Genomic DNA, 27700 nt, shown 5'->3' on the forward strand with positions numbered 1-27700 from the left:
GAAACACAAAGAGCACAAATATAATCTTCACATTATTATCAAAGAACTGTGCATGCGCTGATGCGTCGATATAAATGCTTTACAAAGATCACGTCTTCCAAATTCCTCTCATTGTCTCGCAACCAGGAGAGTCTGTTTCCTCCGTCTCTGCCGTCGCTGCTGATCAGCAACACAGGGAAGAAAGCAGGATGTAGAACGTGGCTGAACTGAGCATGCCCCCCCGTCCCCGTCCCCGTCCCCGTCCCCGTCCCCAGCATGAAGCTTCCCACTGCCGCTGAACTGCATCTTGTGATTACACGCATCAGATGTGCAATAAGAACCTCTCTGTGTGACCTATTTACACACCACAGGTAGGGAGACACACTTGCTTTAAATCTGGGGCCATGAGTCTCAAGCCCCCCCCTGCAGAGAGCTGCCTGGCCTGGGACCAGTTTGGGGCCGCAGTGCAGCGCTACGAAAGCAAACAGGAACCTCCTCCCCGAGGAGGAAGAGGAGAACGAAGGCTCAGATTCGACCGTAGACGAGACGACGTCCACACATCAGAACGGCTTCTCACCGTTGCCTGGCTGATGGCGAGATCTTCTCATGTTTACAAATGAAACCACAATTTGAAATATTACCGTACGGACAGTTACACGTTTGGATCTACTTCCTGTCTGGGAGGTCTAAACAGGAAAAAGAACTGAATATATCTTTAACGGCCCCACCCCCTTCTGATCGCCACCCTGTCCCTGACCCCCCCCCCCCCCCCCCCAAACCACCGACACAGCTCACGTCATGCTGACACTATCGAACCACAGGCGACCCCCAATGTACACACTCCTTCTGCTTTGCACGGGGACTGTTTTTTGTAGTTCTCTTGATGTTGTTCGGGTACATGGGAGTTGTAGTTCTCTAAATGGCCGCCGGTCAGTTCAGTGAACACACTCGGCTTTTGGTGGTCAAGTCCAGGTTCGGCCGTGCCTTTACAGAAAGCTGAGGGTAACGGGAGCGGGCTAGGCCAACGTGTGTGTGTGTGTGTGCGTGTGTGTGTGTGTGTGTGCAGTTGAGTGTATGAATGTGTAAACGTGTTTGAAGTTTTCTGTATGTGCATATGTACAGTTGTACCCGTTGCAGGTATGCCTGTGGGCATGGGCTTCGTGCCCATCACTGTATATTGCTGTTGCTGTCGGTCCCGTTGGGCTCGCCCATGTTCATGCGTCCCATCGACAGGCCGACGCTGTTGACGGCGTCGCGGCGCGGCGGCATCCTCTCGTTGATCCGGTCCAGACCTTTAGCCTCCTCGAAACTGCTGATCCGATGCTGCGGGGAGAAACCTCGGATGGCTGCGGGAACAGGCAGGGAAGAACCCCCCCCCACCCACCCCCAAACAGACAGTTAATACTGAACAAGATAGTTAGTAGAATCTTGTGTATCCAAACCTCCGTTAACTAAAGGAAAATGCTCAGAGCACAGACACGGATTCAAATCCCAAAACACATTTTATTCGTTGGTGAAATGTGCACGCTTTCCCGGTGGAATCTTTTACTTTAGGCAAGACAAGAAAATGGCGTTAATATTGGCAGTGTTCGCGCTGCTGCATTTATCACAAATCCATTCTTGGTTTGGACATACAAGGTTGTGCTGCATGTGGGCAGAAACTCGTTTCTGAGACACGTCTGTTGTCTGGATGGCGAGGCAGGGTGTGAACGGCCTCGCCGTGATACGCCTGCCTCGGCTGCTTCAGCTTTGTGTTTGAAATGTCTCTTTAAAGTCCTCTAATTTATATGGAGGGGTGGTAATAAATGACAAAAATGGTCCTTTAATTTCAAAACATAAAAATAAAATAAAGAAAATCCGATCTCAATATTACGTTCCCCAAAATGAAGAGAACCCTCTTCCAACTTGAAACTTTCAGACTCAAAGATGCTTTTTTTGAGGAGGTCTGTCAACAACAACAACAACAACAAAAAACACACAACGCCAGATATCCATAATTCATTTGTTCAAACAAATTATGGGCTGTAGTCCAGATAAGACGGCACAAACACGAAAGACTCCAGTCAGCTAAAGCGTGCAGCGTAATAACCGGCACAGCGCCCACAACACTGCTCTTGTGTGTGTGTGTGTGTGTGTGTGTGCATCAGGAAACGTGTGTGATGTGTGGATGGGATGAATGTAAATGATTGTGCACGTTTGGAAGGAGGTGCAACAGCGTGAATGTTTAGGGAATTTCAATGTGGTGGCTTCAGCGAGGTGAGAGTTCAGGTTTTGTTGTGAGTGTTAATGTGGTGAGAAGAGCCCAGTGCATCATGGGTAAGGAATATGTGCATGAGTGGCTGAACACGCACGCACGTGTACGCACACACACACACACGGTGCAATGGGTGGGATTTTACCTTCGGCGTCTTTAACTGTCTCGATGGCTTCTATGGCCTCGATGGTAGCTGAAGAATGGGCAGAGAAAAGAGGAGGAGAGGAAGGAAGGAGGTGACAGAATCAGAGAGCGGAGATGAAGTGGAAAGAGATGAAGAAAGGGGGTGGAGGCTGAGACATGCTTCTCTGCAGTTGCGTGTAAATGTCTCGGGGGGGGGGGGGGGGGGGTAGCTGACAGGCAGGCCTTCCAGCGCTCCAGAAACGTTGGTCACAGACTCTCGACTCGCTCAGCTTGGAGACGTCATAGTTAAAGGCAAAACTTGTGACCATTGACACGGGCGATCAATTTGTCCTCTTTGTGCCTTTAATTGCCCCCCGGGGATAAATAAAGCCTCCTTGAATTTGAATTGAATTCATGCGGATGAACTGCGACCTCTATCCCCGGTGAACTGTGAGCAAAATGGCGTTCCGGTGTTCCGATCCACGTGAAAAACGTGATGCGACGCACAACTTCAGGAGGGAATCGGGGCGTTTAGTGCCGGGCGTTTATTTGAGGAGATGTTTATGGGATGGGCGCACAGTAAAGATGCGTTCTTACATTCAAGGGTTCATAAATGCAACACGCGTAAATCAGTTATCCCTCCGAGACCACGGCAGGGTCAGGGGTCACCGGCTGTTAGCAGTAGCTGGCGTCACCTCACACACTCCATCTCTGGCTGTGTGTCCCGTTGCTATCTGTCTGGACGTGTGTACGTCTGAGTGTGTGTCCAGGCGGAGAGAGTGTTTGTGTGTGTGGTGTGTGTTCAACGCTCACCGCTCTGCAGGGTCTGTTTGCCCCCAGATAGCACTCCGCTAGGCAGCATGCCTGTGGGGGTCAGGCCCTTCAGGGTCAGCACGTTCTCGCTCTCCTCCCTGAGGCGGGGCAAGACACAGTGTGTGTGTGTGTGTGTGATGGGAGAAAACGCACATGAGTAAATACAGGTGATACGTCTCATGACTTAACTCTTACATCCTTTCTTTGCCCCTTTAAGTCGTAGCATTTGTGCATCAGAAGTGCAACAGAAGACTGAGCATTGTTTTAAATACTGCATTGACGTAAAGAGCTCCAGAGTGAGCCATCGAGGTCACCTGAGGATCTTTGTCAGTTTGAATGTCAAAGCTTGAAGAGGCAAGCACGGCAACACAACCTCCTAATTCAAGATTTATAATTGCACTTTGAGATCTTACCAATAATAATGAGAACAATATTTAACATCAAGCGGGAAACAACTTTCTGAATCAATGAAGCCGCATATTAAGCTGAACTGTGACTCCGTGGGGGGGGGGGGGGGGGGGGGTGGTCATCTACGTATCAGGTGGTTGCTGGTTCAATCCCCAGCCCCACATGACAACGTGTCCTTGGGCAAGCTGCTAAAGCCCAAATAGCTCCCAGCCGGTGTGAATGGTCACCGCCGGTAAAGAGCAGGCGGTGTCTGTTACCGCCGGCGTGTGAATGTGAGTGTGACAGGGTGAATGCTGGCTCGAAATGTAAAGCGCTCCGAGTAGCATCTAAGTAGACCATTTACATATGTAGTACCGGTACGTGAAATATTTAATAACGTACGTGTTATTGGTTGTTTAATTGTCAACCCAACTGAAATTTTAATTTAATAATGATGAATGAAATGTAATGAAAGTCTAAAAGTAAATACTTCTGTAGGGCAATGCCTGAAAGCAGCACAAACAGAGCTACGCTAAAGAGATGAAGGGAAACTTTGCGTCTCACATCTTCCCGCTCATTAGCAGCATGCTCAACCCACCGTAGCACAGAGAACATTTTCGCCATCTTCCCAATGGCCCGAATCTTGTTTTTGATCACTTCTTTCCTGGCAGCTGCTGCACTGGCTGTAAAAAAAAAAAAAAAAGAGTTGAACACAACCTTGTGCCGTCATCATGGGATCGCCGTCCCGTCAGAGGCCGCTGCGGTTTCAACATCGTTGCTTTAGCTTCTTACCGTCGTAGATCTCCTCTCCGTCATTCATGAGTTCATCGTCCGAGCAGATACTCAGGACGTTGACCAGCATCTCAGTCACTGCGGGACAAAGAGACGCAAACACACACTGAACTGGGGACACTGGGGACACTGGGGACAAGCCATCCTTGTCGTTCCTCCCCCTCTTTGGCTCTCCAATAAAGGCACAAGCTTCAAATATGACTAAAACCCTGATTCTACACGTCCTTAATCCTGTAAGCAGCGTCTGTGCACCTTTTTAAGATGATGTAATTGCTATTTTTAGAGCGTATTACGAAGTCTCACTTGAACCTATAACGTACCGGTTCATAAAACGATCTTCCTTTAAAAATAAGATATCATACAATTATCCCTGCTGCTGCTTGTACTTTGTGTGTAGTGTTACCTGTACTGCCTGTACTGCTGTACATGTTGAGGTATTCCATATGCACTTCTCTTTCTGAGCCGATAATAAATGTGTTAACGTTAATATAACTCCACAATCACAAATGAGATTTTTCATCCACAACTACGGTATTAATTGTCTCCAGATAAAACCGTGGCGTGCTTTGAAGCAGAGGATCCTTTGACTTATTCATATTACGCCAATAAAACAATCTAAAGTGTCCCTAAACCACTTCCACAAGGAGTGAGCCTTAAACGGTGAGACTTGAACTCGGTTGCATGACGTTCTGGGTTTTAATGGACTCCATCGAGGGGTTCAGGAAGGACGGGCGAGGTACCCTTTTCCCCCACGAAAGGCAGCGACCAGGTGAAGACGTCCATGAAGTTGGGCAGCCAGTAGGGGTGAGGAGAGCAGTTGAACTGACGGATGTTCATCACGTTGTTCTCATACTTCAGCACCGCCGCTGGACGCAAACACACGGGTGTCAGGCTTCTCGCATCGCGTTTCAGATGGCAGATCATTAAATATGTTTATGCTAAAACAGAGGAATGTTATTGTGTTTCAAAATTAGCAGGTTCTAAAGCTTTGCTCTCGTCCAGCCTTGGATAAAGATTCAAAGAGAGGTCTAAAATATTGCACGCACTTTTGCTGACGGTATCTGTATGTGCTCGTGAGTGCCACACCTTTGTTGTTGTACACATCCAGGTAGTTTGGAGCAGAGAAGATGGTGATGAGAGAAGGGAAACCTGTAGTCTGACTCTTTCTGTACATACGATAGCTGAGGAAAGACAAACAAGCCACGCACGTTACAGCTAGTCCAAAAAAAAAAAGCATGGTGCTGAGAAAAGCCAGGCAGATACTGGCAGGAGGCAAGACAGCCGCGTGCTTAGAGACAAACAAGGAAGGACCCTGTGTGGGCGAAATGACAGGATAAAGTAAGAACATCAATGAGCAGCAAAGCGCAGGAAAGGAAAGAGAAGCTGCCAACGCGTCGAGATTCTCAGGGCCGGATCCAGAGGCCCAGTAAAAACGAGTCCTCTGCGCACCAACCTGCAGAGATCAAACATGCTAATGATCACAGCATGAAGACATAAATAGAAATGCACACGATGGATGAATAGTATCGGCGTATTCTGACAGTGGAAAGGAGTCCTGCGCCTCTCAACACGAACACTCACCCGGCTGCAATAACTATAACTTCATTAGCTTTAACGCGGCGGAGAACTGGGATGTAGCCATGTTGGTAAAAAAAAAAAAGAGTTTTATACAAAATAAATAATGGCAGATTTGTTTTCCCGAGGTGTCCCTGGAATATTTAGAAACAACGATCAACAATCAGTTTCCTTCTCCATCTCCTTTGGGCGCTGTGTGGCCTCCTCTTCATTTCGATGTGGACACATGAGGCGGTCTCAGTGCGTTCCGATCTCGTCCAGCCTCCGCTACCTGTTCCGTCGTACGACCTGCGCTTCTCCTGATTATGCTTAGCCAGCCGTTTTTACAGGAGCACACGCCGTTCCGATCTATGCATTGTGCTGTTCACAGGCGGACAGATAAAATGATGTGTTTTTTTTTATCAGCTTCTGTGGGAGTCCATCAAGTCCCCCACAGACGATTACCCAGACTACCCGGCTGCTTGACAGACAGATACTGCTAATGGGTTTCACCCAACCGCCCAACGCAAAGTACTGCCGCCTTAATTGCTGCATTATATTTAGAGGACTTGCACTCATCTAGCAGATGCCAGGACTGGATTTGTGGGTCAGACAGTTGTGTCCCCCCCCCCCCCCCCCGCTGCTAGATTCAGGCGAGTCGCACAGGCTTACATCCGCCTCTTTTCAGGAGGTTAGTTAACAGGGATCTCCTTCAGAGTTCAGAGTGCTGCTTCTCTCTGCCAGACAAACTCAAACAATACGAAGACACACAATTTAAGGCGGAGAGAATGAAAATTGTGAAACATTTCCAGTAATTCCCTAAAAAAAAACAAAATAAAAAAACCAGCTTGGAACATGCAATGTGAAGGTAAGCCATTAAAGGAAATGGTGCTCCCTTTTAAGCCACGACGGTCAGTCGGCTTACCCGGCGTCCTGCGCTTCGTGTGCTCGGATGATTGACAGCAGGTTGTTGGTCTGCAGGAACTCGCACACCGCTGGGTAACTAGGGGCACAATCAGAGGGAGTTATGGGAAAAAGCACAAAGGGGTAAAAAGACGCAAACGCATGCCTAGCAAACACTCGATGCTTGATTGCATCAGGATTTCTGTGAAACTCATGACAGACGTACGCGGCTCTTGTTCTCGCGCTTGTTTCATGCCGTGTGTGACCCAAGCCAGCGGGAGGCATCAGTGAGCGCAGAGCAGGGGGGGGGGGGGGGGCTCGCCAGGGCCTGTGGCCTCAGCGCTGGGGAGGTGCACACCGGTGGGTCGACTGATGCTGCGATTGCTAAACACAGGAAGCCGCTGTGCTCCATGCAGATAACGCGGCACGACACGGAGACCGACGTCTTTCATTTCCATCTTTAATGGTCTAAACCCAACACCCTCATCCTCCTGTGATGCTCTCCCTCGGTCTCCCACTGTATCTTAATATCACTCCATGTCTGGCAGGAGAAGCTAGTCGTCATAGCAACAGAACCGTGCAGTCTCCCTGGGGATTGTGGGATATCGTTTCATGCTGAAACAGAACTGTGTGTGTGTGTGTATTTGTGAACATGCTGTGTTTATGTGTTTCCTCGTAGGCTCAGTGTCTGGGCGCAAACTGGCAAAGATTTTCTGTCTCTCGATCCCAGCGATTGTTATTGGATCTTGGATGGGGTGTTACCGTGCGAGAAGAATCTCTGTCTCTCTTCTCATCAACAACTTCCCAACCCAATAGTCTCAGATCGGCAGAAAAGCTTTTCATTTCCAGGCCTGGGGGTGAAAGTCGTATTTGGGCAACGCCAGGTGAGGATCGGACCCGTTCAAAGAATATCTTTCCTGTTTTCGTCCATGGAATATTGCATTTCTTCCAGCTTGTTTGGATATTAGTCTCTTAGCCTCATAAACAGGGGGGGGGGGGGGGGGCTGCTTCCAAGCCACATCCGCTCACGTTCTGCTTTAAAGGAACTCTCCAGAATAACTGTTTCTTCCTGAGGAGTCATTTGTCACGTACCTGTAGAAGTAAGAGCAGCCTCTGACTGTGTTGTGGCCAAAGTACTCCTGAGTCTTCTCGTTGCCAAAGTCCTCCAGGGGGTCGGCCCAGAGCAGGTCACACATGGGCCCGAACGCTGGGGGCTCCTTGAACCGGTCCAACTAGGAGACACACAAACATGGGAGCGCACCGACTCGCTCGGTTACTCCCACGTAGACGCAAAGATACATAAAATACACATTTATTTTCTCTCGATATAAAGCATACTGTCAGGGCAGAACATCTCCATGGCAACCCTCACGACACAGGAGGGAGAAGATGTCACACCAGTAGATTCACCATGGAAACGCTGCCATTAGATGAGGAAGTGTTGTGCCCTCATGTGTCTGTGTTCATGCGTGTGCCTTTGTGCTCTGTGTGGCTGTGTAAAGTGTATACATAGGGTGTGTGTGTGTGTGTGTGTGTGTGTGTGTGTGCGTGCGTGTGTGTGTCCCTTCACTCCTATGTTTACTGTTTTCTGAAGGCTTCATGCATTCACAGTGCATACAGTATATCAGAAGGGAGGAACCCGAATAGAGACCCACGCAGACAAAGGAATCAAACCCAGAACCTGCTCGCTGTCAGGCAACAGCGCTACCCACTGCACCACCATGCTGCCCGTCTGTGCTTCCTCCTATTCTTTAAAATGTACAATCTAACTCATCATTAAAGAAGTAATTCAAAGGCAGTTTCATTGTGTCGTGTTACGTGCACGCTAGTGGAGTCAAACTAACATGGCAGCTGCTGAATCTTCCGTTAGCTCCCTTTAGCTCTCTCATTTCTCCATGGTGGTTAAATTATTTTTGTTTCCAAAAGCCGATGCTGTTTGGAGGTAAGAAAAAGTATAAACGACTTCTTGCAGAGCCCGACGCGGCTGTCTCACTAGCTTCACACAAGCTTCTTGCGTTAGCTTTTAAGTTAGCTGTTAGCTGTCACTGCAGTCAGTTTTCATCTCTGTTTTCAGGGTGATCTATTCCAGATACACATTACTATAAATGTCACTTTTCATTTTGTATTTTTTTATTTATTTTACCTTCTTGATGTCGTCCAGTGTGTGGATCTCTGGTGAAAGCCCCCCGTGCACACACAGGAACTGCTGGTTCATCAGGGCTGCCAGGGGCAGGCAATCAAACGCCTCCATGCAGGAGTCATACACCTGCTCCGAGTACTTGATCTTACCTGGAGGCCGTTGAAGGAAAGGAGAGATATTTCAAGACTTCAGGCAAAGGGTCAATGCCTCATCTCATACAGTATGGAAAGCAGGGAACAAACGTGAAGCCATAACGTGGATGAATGGGAAGAACCTGGTCGTCTAAATGCATCAAACAGACATGCACGGTGCCTTTAAAGACACACGTTCGCTTGCACAAATCGTGTTACTAATTCATGCTGCCATCTCTTCATCTTCATCTTCATCTTCAGCACTCCCACATGGCCGGCTTCTCTCCTCTTTGATTATTTAGAAATGCCACTTCCCAGAGAAAAATGTACATTGGTGAAAATATAGCACATAGTATAACGCTACAGACTACCTGTGAATACAAATCCTGTCGTTTTGCTGCCAGTCGACAGGATCTCACTCAACTATGAGCACCAAACAGCAACCAGGCATCACACTGAGACACGCAAATTCTTGCTGTTGTGAAAAACAACTCTGATTTGGCGGCAATATCAATAGAAGCATCCAACAACAAAAAAAGGATTTGAAAGTACATTTCACACATGGGCGTAACTGTACATCTGACACAGAAGATATCATGGGATTAAAATAGCTGAAAAGGAGATCGGAAGAGCGAGATAGAGGAGGAAGAAAGAGGAGAGAAGGCAGAGAGAAAATGAGAATAAGAATTCAGGGACTGATGAGAGGAGACGGGAGATGTTGAGAGTGGTAAGGGGGGGTGGAGGAACGAGAGAAGGCAGTGAGGACATGAGAACAACATGTACACAAATCAAAGATGGTGGAGCAGCAGTGTACAGGAGCTGGCATCAGTGTGTGTGTGTGTGAGGGACAGAAAGGATGCTGTTTGTCAACCTCTCCATCTGCCTTGTGTAGAGCAGGAGCTCATTACTGCTAGTCCGCTAGCCTCCAACTACTTCCACACACAGATACTTAAACATTTATGAAGAATACTCTTGCATTCAGTCAGCACTTACACACACACATACACACTCACACACACACACACACACACACACACACAAATACACACACACACACAGCAGATGGTAATTGAGGGCGGCCACTATTCACCACAAGCACCAGGGGAAATTAGCTTCCTTGTCCCTTGGCCAATCAGGCACCAAGGAGTAAGTCCCTGAGCCAATCATTAAGGGCCAAATTAATTTGCTGCTAATCACCCACTCTCGGACAGGACGGCAGGACAGTTAGAGACAGACAGGGAGACTGATGGAGAACAGATGGCGAGAGAGAGAGAGAGCGAGGACTGAAGGAAGGAGAGAAGGCGCCGTGGAAGGACAGACAGAAGAGTGGGAAATTATCTCAAGTACAATCGGGAAGAAAAGATGGTGGAGGGATATTTAGCCGGAGGAAGACAGGAGACGAGTTCCAACAGAAAGGAGTAGCTTAACAGCTAGAACTGATCAGATTTGCATTGATGAGCTGAATGTCAGAATGTACCAAGAATGCATCTGTAACAGGAGAGCCTTCCCCAAGCAGCGGAAAGGCCAGTCCTAGCGTAACAAGCGTAGCGACGGCACGGCAGGCCTGGAGGTAACTATTCAGACTGATGGGTGCATATGGTCTAAGGAGGTTTGTGTGTGCTGCAAATGTTAGCATGTCAGGCTAACGTCAGAATTACTTCTCAGGCGAAGCTTTGATTAAAGGATATTTAATAATACAAGTCGCATACATACCCGATCAAGAACTACAAATGAAAAACATGCAGATAAAAAAAAAACATTTATTCACACGTCCTGAAAAAAAAAATCATAATTTGCATCACATTAAGGTAAAACATTTCCAACTAGGAAAGCACATGGAGAGCCGAGACCTCCGCCGAGCACCTCAGTCTCAGTTTTTAGATTCCCTAACCATGAACACATACCTCTGTGATCATTATTACTTTAGACGCTATTCACAAATAGCACACTTTCAGTAAATACAAATACAACGTTTGTCCACTCACTAAGGTGAGAACAGGTGTAACAGGTGCGTCTCGTTCAATTCAACAAAGCCTCCGCAGCCGTGCAGGGGCAGAAGTCAACCTGCAGCAAAGGTCGCCATAGCAACCCTCACAGATGGGATTTTAATGTTTAAACATCGGTCAATAATCAACCGAGATGTTGAAACACAAATTTTGAAGCTCCATTGACTGCAATGTTACCGAAACGGAGCCCCAAACTCCCAGTGGGCTGAGTGAGGATTTAGAGATGATGCTTCCTTCAACTGATATCATTAGAAGAAGTGAGATGAGATGAGGTTAACGAGAGAACGACAACATGAGGAAAATGTGCACATTCATAATGTTTTCCTTTTTTTATATAAAATAAAATCAGAATGACTCACATTCTTGTTTGAAGGTGAAATACTCTGTCAGATGTCTACATTCATGGTTTCCCCGTAGAAGAAAGAGCGTCTTTGGGTAGAGGATTTTCAGCGACCACAGGTACAACACACACTAGTGACGGTTCAACAGGAGAGAAAGCGCAAATACCAGTTAGTGCTGAGCACAAGCATCACGTTGACAACAACCGCGTTACACTTGCCAGAAAAGAGGCCGTTTCAGACATTTTGGGCGCATCAATAATGCATTGTAAGTAGTTGCAGCAAAAAACGATCTCGTAAATAATTAAGCTGATCAGAAATGTACTCTACAAATATGCATTTTTTAAATGGCCTGGCTTTAAAAGACTAGTTTGGCATTTAAATTCAGGTCATACCAGTGCTGGATCGCAGATTTCTTTCCTTTAGATCTATTTCTTATTTTAACATGTGTTCAGAGCCAAACTAGCGGCTTCCACCTTAGGTTACAATTACATTGACGGAGAGCCACAGCTTGTCGTGCCCATTTTTGTAAGGAGTACGCAAATCAGCCCTGAAAATACACCTTTCAGAGGGGCATGAACGGAGATAGTCATCACGACTCTCTCCGGATCAATCCCCTCCTCCCTTTTTTTGTCCACCTACGTTGTACATATTATGTGTCTTTTAATTTATTGTTATTTTGCATCAATTGAGGAATTTAATATTGATTTTATTTGTATTGTTAAATGTCGATGATTTATGTACGAAGGACTTTCAACGGAAACAAGACCGCAAGGGCTTTTTTGAAATGCTCCTCTTAGACAGGATGTTTGACTGTATTTGTACTGTAATACATGCTACTGTGTGACTGTACTTGTACTGTAATACATGCTACTGTGTGACTGTACTTGTACTCTAACATTCTATCTAATAAATATATTCATCATCATCATCATCATGCATTATCATAAAATATTGAAGCTGTCTCCTCGGCTCGTTATGTAAAGATAAGCTAAACTAACAATCCCCTTCCCCAACCTTTGTGTTTATCAGACAGTAATATTTCCTTAAATGTCAAACAAGTGTTTTAGCACATCGCTGCTAGTAAAATTTCATTTTCTGCTCCCTCATTAAATTCAAGCAGGAAATTCAGAGTGAGACAGAGTGACGATCGAGCCGTTGCTAGGAATGCCTTCTCTGAATGAACTGTCCACTGCCCAAATTAAATGAGCCGAAAGTGAATTGATCCAAAGATAGACATGAACCGGATTTGACAGGAATCATCCCCCCCCCCAACAGAGTTTCCAGGAAACAAATGAATAGAAAGCGTCTGTTTGACTTTTTTTTTTGAATAAAAAAGAATCAAGAATGTTATCATTGGATGTTTTTCCCCCGTCTGTGTGCCCTTGGAAGGTGGACTGACTGTTGCTCCCTGTCCTCCAGACCCTTTACCAATGACATGTCCCTCAACCACTGTGACATGCACCATGTGTTCATATTTCTATGGGTTCAAGTCAGTCAAATATTTGTGATGCATTTCTGCAAGATGAAATAATCGCAAAAAAACATTTTCACTGCACTGCGGATCTATTTTTAAAACTCAGTTCCTCAAACAGGCCTGTGGATAGACCCTCCCCACTGCCGTCCACACATATTTCAGCAGAATACTACGTTACTGTGCTCTGAGACTTGCATGCAAACGTCTGTTTACCCTCATTCATTAGAATCAGTGTAATGAGCGCTTCACCTTTTATGAGATCAAGAAGCTTAAACATGATTAAAATATGATTAATACACAAATACGTCCTGCATTGATCACATACAAGATGACTTTAAAATACGCATGTTTATTTCACCACCAGTGAAAGTCATTTCTGCGACTGTGGCGCCTGCAATCAACCGGCAGTACAAGAACCTTGCACAATAGGACAACACATTATGATGGGTTACACAGATTGACTCTAAACTAACAGGCTTTTTATTTCTTTTTAAGAGGATGATCAGCCACTAAAATGAGATGTTTTTATTCCCTACATGAACGTGCCCATCCTCACCTCGATGCTGAAGTAGCCCCTGTCCACGTAGTCCCCTAAGAAGAGGTAGCGCGTGTTGGCAGGAGACCCTCCCACTTCAAACAGCTTCATCAGGTCAAAAAACTGACCGTGGATATCTCCACACACTGCAGACACAGCACACAGCAAAGTTAGGGTCGTAACAGGCAGAAATATGACGCGTGTAGAAAAGACTGTTGCGTTTACAGTGGAATTAACAGCTTGTATTCCATCACTTTAACAGTCTGGAATATCACAAGAAATATATTTTAGGGCCAAAGTCTGTATTTTATTTCAAAGTCTTTATCATCCAGTCACACCAGTGATGGGCCAGTGATGGGCCAGCCCTATCACTGGCCCATTGAGCACGTTGTGCGTTGTCTTTTCACCGATGCACAAGGGCAGCTGAAGTGTCCTCTTCTGGCGAGAAACGTCTTTGTTAGCATAGATGCTAACGCTGAGACGGCAGCGAGCTGTAGACGTCACGCTGCCCTGGAAGACTGCCGCTGGGGCAACGTGATCGGAGCAGCAACAAACGCAAACACCAGTCGGATCGCTTTGTGGACCGTCGGCCCATAAACATGGCTGAAGACCGGGGGCTCCAAGGCGTTATCAGGCCGCCACAGGACGCCGGTGTTTGCTTTGTGACTGTCTGCTAAGTAATACTGCCATCCATCGATTTTGTAGGCAAAAGACATGATCAAAGCAAAGGTTAGCGCAGGTTAAGGAAATGAAATAAATGTGACCTTTATATAATCGGTGTGTCATGTATTTGTTTTAACTACACCAAAAAGTAAACTTGTATCTTAAACGTGGAATTAATCATGATTGATAACAGTCTATTGTGATGAACTGGATTTTAATTGGCACCGCTAGCCAACAGTATTTGTGCATCCAGCTGTGATGTTTTAAGTGTCAGTGAAAACATGTGGGACACTCCATATGGCCTGATTTGCATCTCAGAGGTATATCAGTCTACTGATCTCGAAGCATCACTCACGGCTGAATGGAAGAAACTGAAAAGACGTGACCAAAACATATAACGTAGCAGTATAAACGAAAGGTTTGTGTTTCTAGGTGATGATCTAGAAAAGGTCTGATCATGCGTCTGTGCCCATTTGATATTACACATATTTATTACTCCGCTCATTAATCAGTTAGTTGGTGGTCAAAAAAAAATTAGTCAGCATTTATTACATTTTGATTACTTAATCAATCAAAGCAAAAAGGAAAACTCATTTGCTGTTTCTTGTGATTTGGATATTTTATTTGTCTTATATGATATCGTAATGGATATTTTGGACTTTCAGAGGGTTAGCTGAGCAAAATAAGCAATCTGAATATCCCTCCCTGAACACTCTCTGATCAGTATTTCTCATTAGGAAAATTATTCTGGAAGTTAAATTCAACATAAAATGTAATTGTAATACAATAACTAACTCTTGTGTCATAAATGGTGTTAACAAAAGCGTAAATCACTAAACTACATTAAGAAATATTAGTTCTCAAATATATTGCATGTACATTTTTATAGTCCATATTATACATATAACAATAATTATATCTGTATTATTGCTGCATTACTATACGTGTAATTCAAATTGTGTGATCGTTATACCTTTGTTATTAATGTAACATTTGTTACTGACACTGTTTCTGTGCCTATCTCTGCTGCTGTTGTAGCAAGTGAATTTCCTCAGTGGTGCTTATGATCGAATGTCTCTCCACCCGCCTGTCTCTCCGCCCGCCTGTCTCTCCACCCGCCTGTCTCTCCACCCGCCTGTCTCTCCTCCCGCCTGTCTCTCCTCCCGCCTGTCTCTCCACCCGCCTGTCTCTTCGCCCGCCTGTCTCTCCTCCCTCCTGTCTCTCCACCCGCCTGTCTCTCCTCCCGCCTGTCTCTCCACCCGCCTGTCTCTTCGCCCGCCTGTCTCTCCTCCCTCCTGTCTCTCCACCCGCCTGTCTCTCCTCCCGCCTGTCTCTCCACCCGCCTGTCTCTCCACCCGCCTGTCTCTCCTCCCGCCTGTCTCTCCGCCCGCCTGTCTCTCTGTCCTCGTCCTGGGGATTTGCACCCGGTGACAGACGGCCAATGCGATACCTTTTGACAGTCTCTGCAGTTCAAACATTACCATGACAAGAAAGTATACATACAACACAAAAGCAAGCACCCGTTACAGTGAAGTGTATATAGGTGCCAAATGGTCCTCTCCGATTCATGATTAATACAAAACTATTGATATTTCTGTGTATACCGGTAGGTCCAAATCTCTGTCTCCAGTCTGCACCCTCGATGTAATCTCGTGTAACAAGTCGCCTGTCATGCATACATGCAATCACTTTTTGTTGTATGGTGACCCAATGGGAGTTATGCACAGGAAAAGTTTAAAAGAAAAAATGCATTTGCACTTGCTGAGGTTTGGATTAGATCATTGTCGCTAATTTGTAAATATAAATTTAATATAAAGATAGAGCCAGATGACAATTTTTTCGGTTGAGTATAAAAACTGGAAAGGGGGGGGGACAGTTAGCTTTAAAGTTAACAAAATAACATTTTATAGTTTCATAGTTTTATTAACCTGTACAAAAACAATAAACTATACTAGTACTGCAATTCTCCATAATCCAGAGAGTGAATTGCGAGTCTATATCCTGGTCAGAACTGGTTACCTGGGAGCCAGAGCAGACTGTGTGAAGTTATCACTCCTGTTCAAAAACAACCCCCCAAGAAATGCTTTTCACAACAGAAGATGGGGTTAATAAATGTACCGTATTTTCCGGATTATAAGTCGCGGTTTTTTTCATAGTTTGGTCGGGGGTGCGACTTATAAATCGGAGCGACTTATATATGCTTTTTTTTACAAAATCTGTGAGCGCAGAGACAGTAGCCTACACATTTCTATAACAGGTGTTACAGGGAACTCTGTGACCCGTCAGAATCTGTCGCGGTTTCTGGAGGTTCAGAGTTATCTGTCACACCTGTTATCTAAAAACACAAATTAGAAGGGCTGATTGAAAATGTCGCCGAAAAGAAAGTCATATTCCGCGGCTTACAAGCTTCAGATAGTGAAATATGGAGCCGAAAACGGCAATCGAGCAGCAGAAAGAAAGTTTGGAGTGAGCGAAAAACTTGTAAGGGACTGGCGAAAAGCGGAGGTTACGCTTACTGAAATGAAGAAAACAAAGAAAGCTAATCGCGGGCGACAAGCTAGGTGGCCGCAGTTGGAGGAACGAGTTCACGCATGGGTGCTTGAACAACGTGCTGCTGGGAGAGGTTTGTCAACGGTGCAGTTGCGTCTCCACGCCCAGGTGGTTGCCAGGGCGGTGAATATAAACGGCTTTGCGGGAGGACCTTCTTGGTGTTACCGCTTCATGCAACGCAAACGCCTCTCTATCAGAGCTAGGACGACACTGTCCCAAAAACTGCCAGCGGACTTCCAAGCCAAGGTTGACAGTTTCCGCGCGTTCATTGAAAAGCATGTAAGTGATCACAACGTGACACCGGATCATATTATTAACATGGACGAGGTCCCCCTCACTTTTGACATCCCCATGGGCCGAAGTGTTGCAGAGAAAGGGCAAAAAAGTGTGAATATCGTTACAACTGGTCATGAGAGATCACACTTCACAGTGGTGCTGGCATGTTGTGGAGACGGATCAAAACTGCCACCGATGGTCATTTTCAAACGAAAAACCATGCCAAAAATCCAATCCTCCTCAGTTGAAGTCGCCGTGAACGCGAAGGGGTGGATTGATCAAGAAATGATGAACTTGTGGCTTACAAAGTGCTACAATAAGCGACCGGATGGCTTCTTTAGAGCACGCAAAGCTCTGCTTGTGATGGATAGCATGAGAGCGCACATCACACCACAGTTAAAAAATAAATTAAAAGTTCTCAACTCCATACCTGCCATCATCCCTGGAGGCTTAACCAAAATACTCCAGCCACTTGATATCTCCGTGAATAGGAGCTTTAAGTCAGTTTTGCGTAACCTGTGGGAGCAGTGGATGACGGATGGAGAGCACAGCTTCACGGCAACCGGGAGAATGCGCCATGCAACTTTCCTGGAAGTCATTGAATGGATCGACAAAGCATGGGCTTCAGTGACAACCGTAACCATCCTGTCGGGATTCAGAAAGGCTGGAATAATTGGAACTGCAACTGACGACGAGTCTGATGTAAGCGACGTAGAAGAGGAAGCGGCGTCTTGTCTACCTGCCGAGTTGGGGGAGTTGTTCAAAAGTGACACCGAGGATGAAGATTTCCTTGGATTTCGTGATTCGGAATAAAACCTGATATTTTGGTAAACGTGTTAGCATGTTCTTTGTGCTATATGTTGTTTGGTGTTGGATTTTATCAAATAAATTTTCCCCAAAAATGCGACTTATCCTCCAGTGCGACCTATATATGGTTTTTTCTTCTTAATTATGCATTTTTTGGCTGGTGCGACCTACAATCCGGAGCAACGTATAATCCAAAAAATACGGTACTTAACATTAATATGTAAACTAGCTATTCCCCCCTTTCCAATTCTAATCAACTTGCTGTTGTAGTGGCATATATACCTTACAAAGAAATAGTACTAATATTCTAAATTTTCCAAAATGTCAGGCTATTCCTTTAACTGACATCAGATAGCACTTTAATTTTTCACTAAATTACCGACACACTCAAACACAATACTATACCCGTGACTGGCGCCTCGATGTCCAGCATGGTGCGCTCCTGTCGCAGGATGGCGGCGCCCTCGTCGATAATGCGTAGGGCCACGGCCTCCTCCAGCCGGCCCTCCTTGGTGAGGTGAGCTTTGAGCAAGTCCACCCGCGGCCGGCCTTCAGCATCAAACACCTCCTTCATGGTGAGCCGGTGGGCTAGGGGGAAGGGGACCGCTGAGGATGGACGTTTGGCATGATGAGAGGGGTGACAGTGAAAGAGTGAAGATGGTGTTGAGATGGAAATAGAGGACAATCCAAGACGGATGAAATATAGTTGAGATTAAGAAGGGGGGGATATATAGATGAAGGTGAAATCGTTTATGAGAGAAGTTGAAAAGAAGAAAAAAAGAGGAGATGGTTTGTCAGGAAATTACATATTGATATTTGCTGATCTACTCCTTTCTCTTCAGAGTTTGTATGTTCTCTCTGTCTTTGTGGGTTCCCTCTAGGTCAGGGGTGGGCAAACTTTTTGACTCACGGGCCACGATGGGTTCTAAAATGTGTGTGAACTAATATAAATGGCATGTAAAAGTCATTACATGAAAGGATTTGGCCTTTTACAGGTAGCATTACAGGGAAAAAAATGGAATTTCGTTGTGTTTGTGGTGTAAAAAGTGTAAAACATATAATGACAATAAAAAGGTAAAATGAATTAGGTTTAATTATAATAACATTTTATGATATAATTTGGACAAGTTCGGCGGGCCGGATTAGAAAGCCCAAGGGGCCGCATATGGCCCCCGGGCCGTAGTTTTCCCATGCCTGCTCTAGGTTCTCCGGCTTCCTTCCACCGCTAAAAACATGCAGCTTAGGTGAAATTGTTCCTTTAAATTGACCGTAGGTGTGAGTATGAGAATGTGTGGTTGTTTGTCTTTCAGGTGGCCCCGCAATGAGCTGGCGTCTCATGCAGGGTGTACCCTGCCTTTCATCCGTAGTCAACTGGGAGAGGCTCCAGCAACATCGGTGACCCACAAGGTGGACAAAGTGACTGCATGAGACCACCTTAAGCGTCTCATCTACAGCCATTCAAGAAAATGGATGGATGGATAATTGATACATTTTTCATCAAGCATGTCCACAAGCACAAAGTATCTCCAGTTCTCAACTTGCGGCTGGCGTGTGGAGGGAACTCAGTCAAGCACTGTGTGTGTGTGTGTGTGTGTGTGTGTTGTTCAGGTTCAAACTGGGGTTACCTGCAGTAATGTCTCCTTGCCTCTTTATTCTACAGTACAGTAATGTATCTTTGCCTCTTTATTTTACCTCAGTAATGTCTCTTTGCCTCTTTATTCTGCAATAATGTATATTTGCCTCTTTATTCTGCATTAATGTATATTTGCCTATTTATTCTGCAGTAATGTATATTTGCCTCTTTATTCTGCAGTAATGTATATTTGCCTCTTTATTCTGCAGTAATGTATATTTGCCTCTTTATTCTGCAGTAATGTATATTTGCCTCTTCATTCTGCAGTAATGTATATTTGCCTCTTTATTCTGCAGTACAGTAATGTCTCTTTGCCTCTTTATTTTGCAGTAATGTATCTTTGCCTCTTTATTTTGCAGTAATGTATCTTTACCTCTTTATTTTGCAGTAATGTATCTTTGCCTCTTTATTTTGCAGTAATGTATCTTTGCCTCTTTATTTTGCAGTAATATATCTTTGCCTCTTTATTTTGCAGTAATGTATCTTTGCCTCTTTATTTTGCAGTAATATATCTTTGCCTCTTTATTCTGAAGTAATGTCTCTTTGCCTCTTTATTTTGCAGTAATGTCTCTTTGCCATTATATTATGCACTAATGTCTCTTTGCCTCTTTATTCTGCAGTAATGGCTCTTTGCCTCTTTATTCTGCAGTAATGTCTCTTTGCCTCTTTATTCTGCAGTAATGTATCTTTGCCTCTGCCTCTGTTCTGCAGTATTGCCATTCTTACATAATGAAGGCCCCCAGGGTGCTTCTGGAGAAGGGGGTTGACAGTCATCGCGGGTGATACAGCAATAGCGCAAAGCTGCACGTGAGGAGTCACACACACACACACACGCACACACACACACACGCACACAACAATACTCTTAACAAGCACAAACTCGGCGGAAAGAAACAAAAGGTAGAGGTACAGAGGTGCATGTGTAGATCATACATGGAACAATGGTGTTAACACGCATGATTGCATATGCGTATGTAAGCATACAATGGTACACACTCTACAAGCTTATAATATGTATTGTTACGCAGGATCCTCAGAGCCTATTGGAGCCGCACCAGTGCTAACACAGATAATGGCCTAGATCACTCACACACACACACACTTCAACTTTGCACTCTTTCCTCTTGTCCCTTCTGTTGTTTTCACTTTATCACTCCCGCTGGTTCCCTCTCTCTGTGTCACTGTAACAGAACACAGTCTCTTAATGAGCTTTCACACTGGTGTCCATCATTACAGTCCAATGTGATACTAACATTTAACTACTCTGCAAGAAATGTAACTCAATGTGCATTTGTTGAATTCATCATAAATAATGACTCGACATCCGTAATGATAATACTTTAAATGTTCCACTATGTCTGTCCCTGACAAACAATATACTCGTGATTGTTATGGACTAAATGATCATCTAGACATTTATCTTTCCTATTATTGGCCTATTGGTGCTTAATGAGCACTACAAGCATAAAAACACAAACACTATGTTCCAGGACACAGAGAAACATACCTGAATGCACATTTAAACAACCTAAATCACATGTGTCAAACTCAAGCCAAATGTGGCCCTCCAAGTCATTTTTTGTGGCCCACGAGAGCTGTGTGCAGACATTTGTTTTTGTAAAATGCTGCATCTGTCACACACGTTCCTAGCAGCTCACATTTGTTGGTTGTGCTGCAGTTCTGCCCCTCTCTCAACGGTGACAAAAGAGTTTTGAACAAAGTAATGTCATAACTTCTGTTGGATGATATATTTCATATTTAATATAATTTACTTGAATAAGTTTGATTGTTGATCGATGGAGTAATGTGGTTTAAAGTGAAAGGATTTATGTTATAATTACAGCAATAAGCGATCCATATATTTTGCATATGTAATGTTTGTAGCCTAAATAAGTAATAAATGCAGCTATTTAACAGCATGTTAAGCAGTAGTTACATTTAGTTACCTTTACACTGTGTTACGGTAACAACTGGGCCCATAATGCTGATGCAGCCCTCGGAGAAAATTTGTTTACAACCCCCTTCCCTAAATAATTAATGGAACTTCTCATTAGCACCCATTTGCAACCAAGACACTTTGACACAGCTCAAGACTCAATAAAAACAAACCCGAGCATCATGACACAGCCCAGAACATCATGAGCCGCTGACGTAGAGTCTGTTTTCCATCCGTTTAGAATAGCAACTGGACAGTCTACAGTTTTCGAGACTGGTCATTTTATGAGGATTCCCCATAGCACTGGAGAATCTAATAGAAAAAGAAACAACATGACTCAGTCAGGGGCAAAACCTCCTCCTTCACTGTACTGCATTGTGCTGTAATACAACATTCTGCACTGTTGTTTTTGGTACAGACTGTAATGATGCTGTTACAAGTCCCCATAAGATGCATGCATAATAGAAAAGAAAAAAAAAGCTTGCACACATACATGGAATAATGTGTGTGCAAAAGTGAGAAGGAAGGAGCGTGAAACTATTAAGCTGTGTGAGTGGTGTAAAAGTAGGGCAGCTACGAGGGAGTGGGGCGCAGCAGAGACCCGGAGCTTAGGGAAGGACTATCTATACTTGGGAAAACTATACTTGGCAGTTTTAGAAGGGAGAGAGGTTCCGTAGTGACACAGTGAAACCAAGAATCTGTTAAACACCAGGCAACTGACCGTTTGATGAATGCACAATAGTCTCCCACTCGACTATCTGTCTGGGGTTGAGCTGCAAATTATGAAGAATGCATTAATATTTAATATTACAATTCTGATATAAACCTATTATTACTGTCTTTTTTTTCTCACCACTTAATTCGTTTTGGACAGAATTGGAATTATTACTGTCATAAAAGATGTAAACAAACAAATGCTCACTAGAAGAGGTCACAAAACTCTGTCAAGTCTCAGTTTACCCCCTCCCCTTATCCCCCTGACCCGCAAGGAGGCTGCTCTGTGGTGGGATAAAGAACTAGGCTAAAGACCCCAAAACTACGTTTATAAAAGCTGCTGTGAATACTCAGACATCTGCAGCTGATATGTTCCAGACAGATTCCAGATTTTCTGTTACCTAAACATGAAACTACTCGATGACTTACCATGAAAGTTGGATGGAAGGGCAGAGCATAGAACTAGATCCTGAAGAAAAGCACTATCAGGGAAATAAATTATGTGCATAACTAACTATCACACTGGTAATGAGATTCATGGTTAGTCATTCTAAGAGGGTCAAACTATCACGGGACCATGGCTTTAAGGTGCAATGACATCATAGATCAGCTGAGCTGCCTTGGTGGGGGTTTGTGTCTCTGAGTTTTGTCTAGTTACCCAGCAATCTGTCAACCTGACCATGAAATATTATGGTCACTATGGCAGCTCGTACCTTCATTGAGTTCCTTTGATGTTATGACATTTTATACGAGTTAACTGTTAAATATAAACCCACTGATTTGAGGTGCATACATTATACTTTGTTCTGATATGGTGTGCCGTTTCCAGTCTGCTCTACACAATTCATGTGTTCCGTATGGAACAAGTAAGACTTTGCAAGTGTGGGAAACCACCTAATAGTGCAAGTCCAGGCTGTCTCATACATGAGAACAGATGTCAAAAACTGAATTCTGCTTCCTGAAGTGGAGTGATGAAAAAATATGCCATTCAGGATTGTCTTTTTACCTCTAAAGCAATGACTCGCCTGATGTGTGCAGGCGAGTCCAGCTGGAGCAAAGAGCGTGAGATGATGAGCAGAGCGGAGAAAGCACTCAAAGCTAATGTACTCGCACTGTTTGTGTCTGCTAGCCTACTCTCCATTGCTCAACTCCCTGGTGTGAAGTTTATTAAGTGCCAAAGCTGCCAGCTAAGCCCAAAATCTCCCACATCACAGGAGTGTGTGTGTGTGTGTGGGGGGGGGGGGGGGGAATCTATGACATAGCTTTCAAACAAATCTCCTAGATTTGTTTGGGCTGGCCTGATAGCCTAACTGGAGCAGAATCTGATCAGAGTCATCTTGTCGTTGTGCACATCCTCTCTAATGGCTGTTATGGGGCTACTATTTCATCAATGAATTCCACGTGCACGCCGTTCACAAAAAGGGCACGGAGAGAGTGGCAGCAAGAACGAACGGGCAGCTTGACGGAGTCACGTGATTCATTCGTCCTCATCTGTGTTTGTCCTGCAAACATATGAAGACACGACTAACGCATGAACCAAGCAGAGGGAGCGTGTGCTTCACAAGCAGCTGATTGCCACATCACGACTAAAATGATTTAATAACGACAACATAATTACAACCGGTAAGTATTGCACACATTTATACACAACCAGTACGCTCGGGATGTAGATAATGGCTCAATTCATTACGGTGCAATGCTGCTGCTTCCCCGACTGGATCTGTCTGGTGCTCATCCGGGGGCATCGACCACGACCGATGGCATGCGTGTGTGTGTGCGTGTGTGTGTGCGTGTGTGTTTCATATGTTGCCCTCTGGACTAAAGTGATCACATGTCTCCAAAGATCTGTTCGTCCCGCTGCCTTGGTGACGGATGGATTAAAAAACGAGAGCGAGTGAAAGGAAAAGTTCAGTTGTGTGCGAGTGGCGAGATGCGCGCAGCCATATTGTGTTTACCTAGCATCTTTGACCCAGATCGGCTAACACAGATCCATGGGTCTATGAAGGGGGGGGGGGGGAACTAACGATGCGTTTGAAGTCGTTCAATTAATGCACGCTACACACATGAACGACCATCTGCGTCCACAGAAATGCACACGGACTGAAACAACGGCCCATCCCCGAACAGCCTGTCCTCATTACTCTCTCTCTCTCTCTCTCTCTCTCTCTCTCTCTGTCTGTCTGTGGAGTACGTTCTCTATAAATAGCTCCTGCCATACCACCCTCCCCACAGGGCACACACACAGACCTGTCAAGGTGGGATCCCTGGGACGCAAGGATACCTCCTAACTCCAACACACACACACACACACACACACACACACGGCTCAGAGGGAACCATGAGAGGAGGGGATAGCATGCTACGCTAAAAGGAAACATGCCCGGTGTGCCCCGAGCCTTGCCAGAGGCGCTGTGTTTGTGTGTGAGTATGACAGAGCGTGTGTTTGCATGAATGCATGTATTTGCGTTCACTTGATGTATCGCTACATATACTACACATACTACAATATAATATAACGGAGGGATTCTACACACGTTCATTGATACTTCTTTAGATTAGAAACATCAATTCGTCTAGTTTTGCTCTTTCCACACTGTCTGTCACATTGGCACCCAAAACTGATGCTCACATTTGGCTCTGTTCTATATGGTGCCGTCATAGGTGCCTTATCGTGAGCAATAATGACAGGACACATCGAAAAAGTGACAAGTGCAGCAAGAATGGATGCTAAAGTCTCCTGGATTGTTTACCAGACGGAGAGCAAATCGCTTTGGAGGCAAGATATCTGGTGTACCGCTGTTTTACAGTGCAAATTCTGTAATGGGCATAATACTCACAGGGAAGGTGTTGGTTTAAACATGAAATAACTTTACCAGGCAGAGCACAGCCGTGATGAATATAGTCGTTCATACCTGTGACATGCAGACTGGGACATGAAAAATGCATTCACTTTATGTAAAGTACAATTATGTAACTGAGCAAACTTGGATCTGTTTCAACGATCATTGTTTCCCTTTCCTTTACTTTTTTATTGGCTATCTATCTATCTATCTATCTATCTATCTATCTATCTATCTATCTATCTATCTATCTATCTGTCTCTCTATCTATCTATCTGTCTCTCTAGCTATCTGTCTATCTATCTATCTATCTCTTTTATTTAGTGACACTCACCTCATGATTATGAGAAAGCAATGAGGAGATTAAGTTTGTATATAGTTTAATAATAATAGTAGTATAATAGTGACAGTTGGGCTGAAGCTACTTTAGACTTATTTGGCTAAACTCTGAGGTAAGAGTCACTTTCTCACATCATGGCTCTGAGGCCTGCTGGTTGTTCACACCCCGGCAGACGGGTAGAATGACCAGTGAAGACTGCACTGGATTAGAACGCCATCGGGTGAAACACTGTGTTCCTTGCCTTCCCTCCGTCTCCTTCTATCACTCTGTGCCACTCTCTTTCATGCTCCTTCACCTCCTTCATTGCCTCTCCTTCCTTCTCTCTCCCAACTCGCCCCCACAGTCGCCCCCTCTTGGTATGCGCCTTGCCATTTGCCTCCGTCTCGATGCGGGTATCCTTGATTGAAGACTCTACTATATAATCCACAAGGTGAGGAACTACCGGGCTCAGAGCCCGATCCGCAGGAAGCTGAGCCCCCCCCCCACTCCAGCATCACACACACTGCATCATTCTCACCTGACTGATGAATGGCTGTGGTGGAGGGAGGATTTCTGTTAGTGTGTGGGGGGTGGATAATACGTGAGTATATACCATAGAGCAGGGGTCGGGAACCTATGGGTCTCTTAGTCAAAAAGGTCCCCGACCCCTGCTATGTAGCCTGCTTAGCTTTGTCATATAGTGTTTGGGCAGCTGAGCTGAATTTCAATGATACAGTAAGTACATGCATGCAGGCTGGATGCTGGAGGGGGGGGGGGGGTTAAAGGCTGGGAAGCAGATTTCCTAGCAACACCCCTGTCACATCCCCCCAGCATTGCTACACTATAGGCATGTATTGAAGCCCTATACGTGCAAAATCAGTCAGAGTCGTCGTCGTCGTCGTCGTCCCCCCCCCCCCCCGCGCGCACGCACGGGAATACCGGGGCATGCCCGCATCCAACTGTCAGCGCCGCTTCTTCCACCAGAGAGACCTTTACGCAGACGCGGAGGAAAGACGCGCGTGCATGGGGAAATGCACGATCAGCCGCTGGCGTTCAGGCCCGACTCGATGCACGACTCGCATCCATCCACCGCGCGCGCGTCGTCGGGCGCGCTCGTCTGTGTGAAAAGCGAACCCGGAGATAAGGGAGCCCACGGGGCCCCCCCGTGGAAGCCGTCACCGTTTAAAGACATTCCGTGGAATGACGTTTGCACAGATTCCGGAGGAAACGCAATTAACACTGCAAATGTAGGCCAGCGCGCGCACGAGCACGCAGACGCGCAGCAGGACATCCAGCACAAGAACACGAAGACAGAAAGCTCAGAGATCCTTAAGTCTCCGATTGACATGCCCCCCCCCATAGCGTGTTACCGTCCCTTTCCACCCTTTCCACCCCCCCACCTCTCCCGTCTTACATAGTAACGCCCCCCCCCCCCCCCCCCAGCAAAACCACAACACCGCCGGTTACACCTGATCCGGTTTACCTTTGTGTCTGCCTTTCGCTGTCATCGTCACACTGCCTGGTGTTTCATTGGAACAGGACGCTCGTCTCTCTCTCTCTCCCTCTCTCTCCCGCTCTCTCTCTCCCCCTCTCTCTCTCCCTCTCTCTCCCCCTCTCTCTCTCCCTCCCTGCGTTCTCCTCTGTCGCTCTCTCGGTTGTCTCTGTCGGGCTGTTATTCAGTAACACGAAACCACCGCTAGGAGTGGACAATGTAAAAATGGAGCTCACGCAGCGCAGGGTGTCGCGCAACAGCTTCGGCTATGAATAGAAGAGGAGGCACCCCCCCCCCCCCCCCTCCGACAGAAAATGGGGGGTAATGCCTCGGTGAGGGGGTGAATTCTAATAGAATAACGAGGGAAGACCCTGATTAAGGCGGGTTGTATACTGGGTACTCCCCCCCCATTCATCACCCCCTCCCTCCTCGTGCATGGTGGCTCGCCAACCAAATGGGCTTCTTTTATTCTGATGTGGAAAGGCAATGCCGGGGCTGGACTCCGTGCAAAGACGAGGCGGAGAAACATTCGGGGGGACGCGGTGCTGTCGGACATCCTGGAAGTCGGATGTGTGTGTGTGTGTGTGTGTGTGCGTGTGTGTGCGTGTGTGTGTGTGTGTGGGGGGGGGGGGCTTTTCCTGCTGCAGCAGACGCATCACTCGGTGGAGTCTCCGTGCGCTCTCGGACGGGGGAAACCTGCTGCTGCGCCTGCGGTGATCCGGGGGGTATGGGGGCGGGGGGGGGGGGGGGGGGGGGTAGGCGGATACCTGACTTGTTGTGGCATGCTGGATTCCAAATTAGTGATATATATATATTTCTTAAACGGGGTGTGAACAGAGACGCGCAAAGACGCGCAGGCTCTACCCCTCCAGGACGCCTCCGCAAGCGGTGCGGCGCAGCTGGCACCACCCCGGAATGATGGAAGTCCCGCACGCAGATTCACGCACACTCAGACTCATACTGCCATCGTGTGGATTGTGGAGGCATTGATCGCGCGCGGATTCCCACATTTACAAGCAACTCTTTGGATCGTGTGTT

At 45.9% G+C, this 27700-nt stretch overlaps 1 protein-coding gene across 2 annotated transcripts; it reads right to left on the reverse strand.

Annotated features, from left to right (window-relative positions):
- Window positions 1–1146: 1146 nt before the first annotated feature.
- Window positions 1147–27218, reverse strand: ppp3cb (protein phosphatase 3, catalytic subunit, beta isozyme). 2 transcript variants are annotated; one of them, XM_068740061.1, is made up of 15 exons: window positions 27190–27218; window positions 20615–20640; window positions 18134–18334; window positions 13454–13578; window positions 11442–11553; window positions 8949–9094; window positions 7898–8037; window positions 6828–6905; window positions 5435–5529; window positions 5089–5214; window positions 4349–4426; window positions 4155–4239; window positions 3170–3267; window positions 2379–2426; window positions 1147–1325 (listed from the first exon to the last, which is right to left on the reverse strand). In XM_068740061.1, exons 1-15 carry the CDS (start codon window positions 27216–27218, stop codon window positions 1147–1149), a joined length of 1566 nt encoding a protein of 521 aa, XP_068596162.1. The 2 variants fall into 2 exon arrangements, with proteins under 2 accessions (XP_068596162.1, XP_068596161.1); XM_068740060.1 differs by lacking the exons at window positions 20615–20640; window positions 27190–27218 and adding an exon at window positions 26654–26749.
- Window positions 27219–27700: the final 482 nt, after the last annotated feature.

The sequence above is a fragment of the Brachionichthys hirsutus genome, chromosome 6, assembly GCF_040956055.1.
Source record: "Brachionichthys hirsutus isolate HB-005 chromosome 6, CSIRO-AGI_Bhir_v1, whole genome shotgun sequence".
NCBI lineage: Eukaryota > Metazoa > Chordata > Actinopteri > Lophiiformes > Brachionichthyidae > Brachionichthys > Brachionichthys hirsutus.

Coding starts and splice junctions, on each gene's coding strand:
- ppp3cb (XM_068740061.1), bottom strand. CDS start 27,218: ATGTCCGACAGCACCGCGTCCCCCCGAAT. Junction 20,641..27,189: donor AGCACCGCGTCCCCCCGAAT/GTTTCTCCGCCT, acceptor ATGCACATTGAG/TTACATTTCTTGCAGAGTAG. Junction 3,268..4,154: donor AAAATGTTCTCTGTGCTACG/GTGGGTTGAGCA, acceptor GCCCCGCCTCAG/GGAGGAGAGCGAGAACGTGC.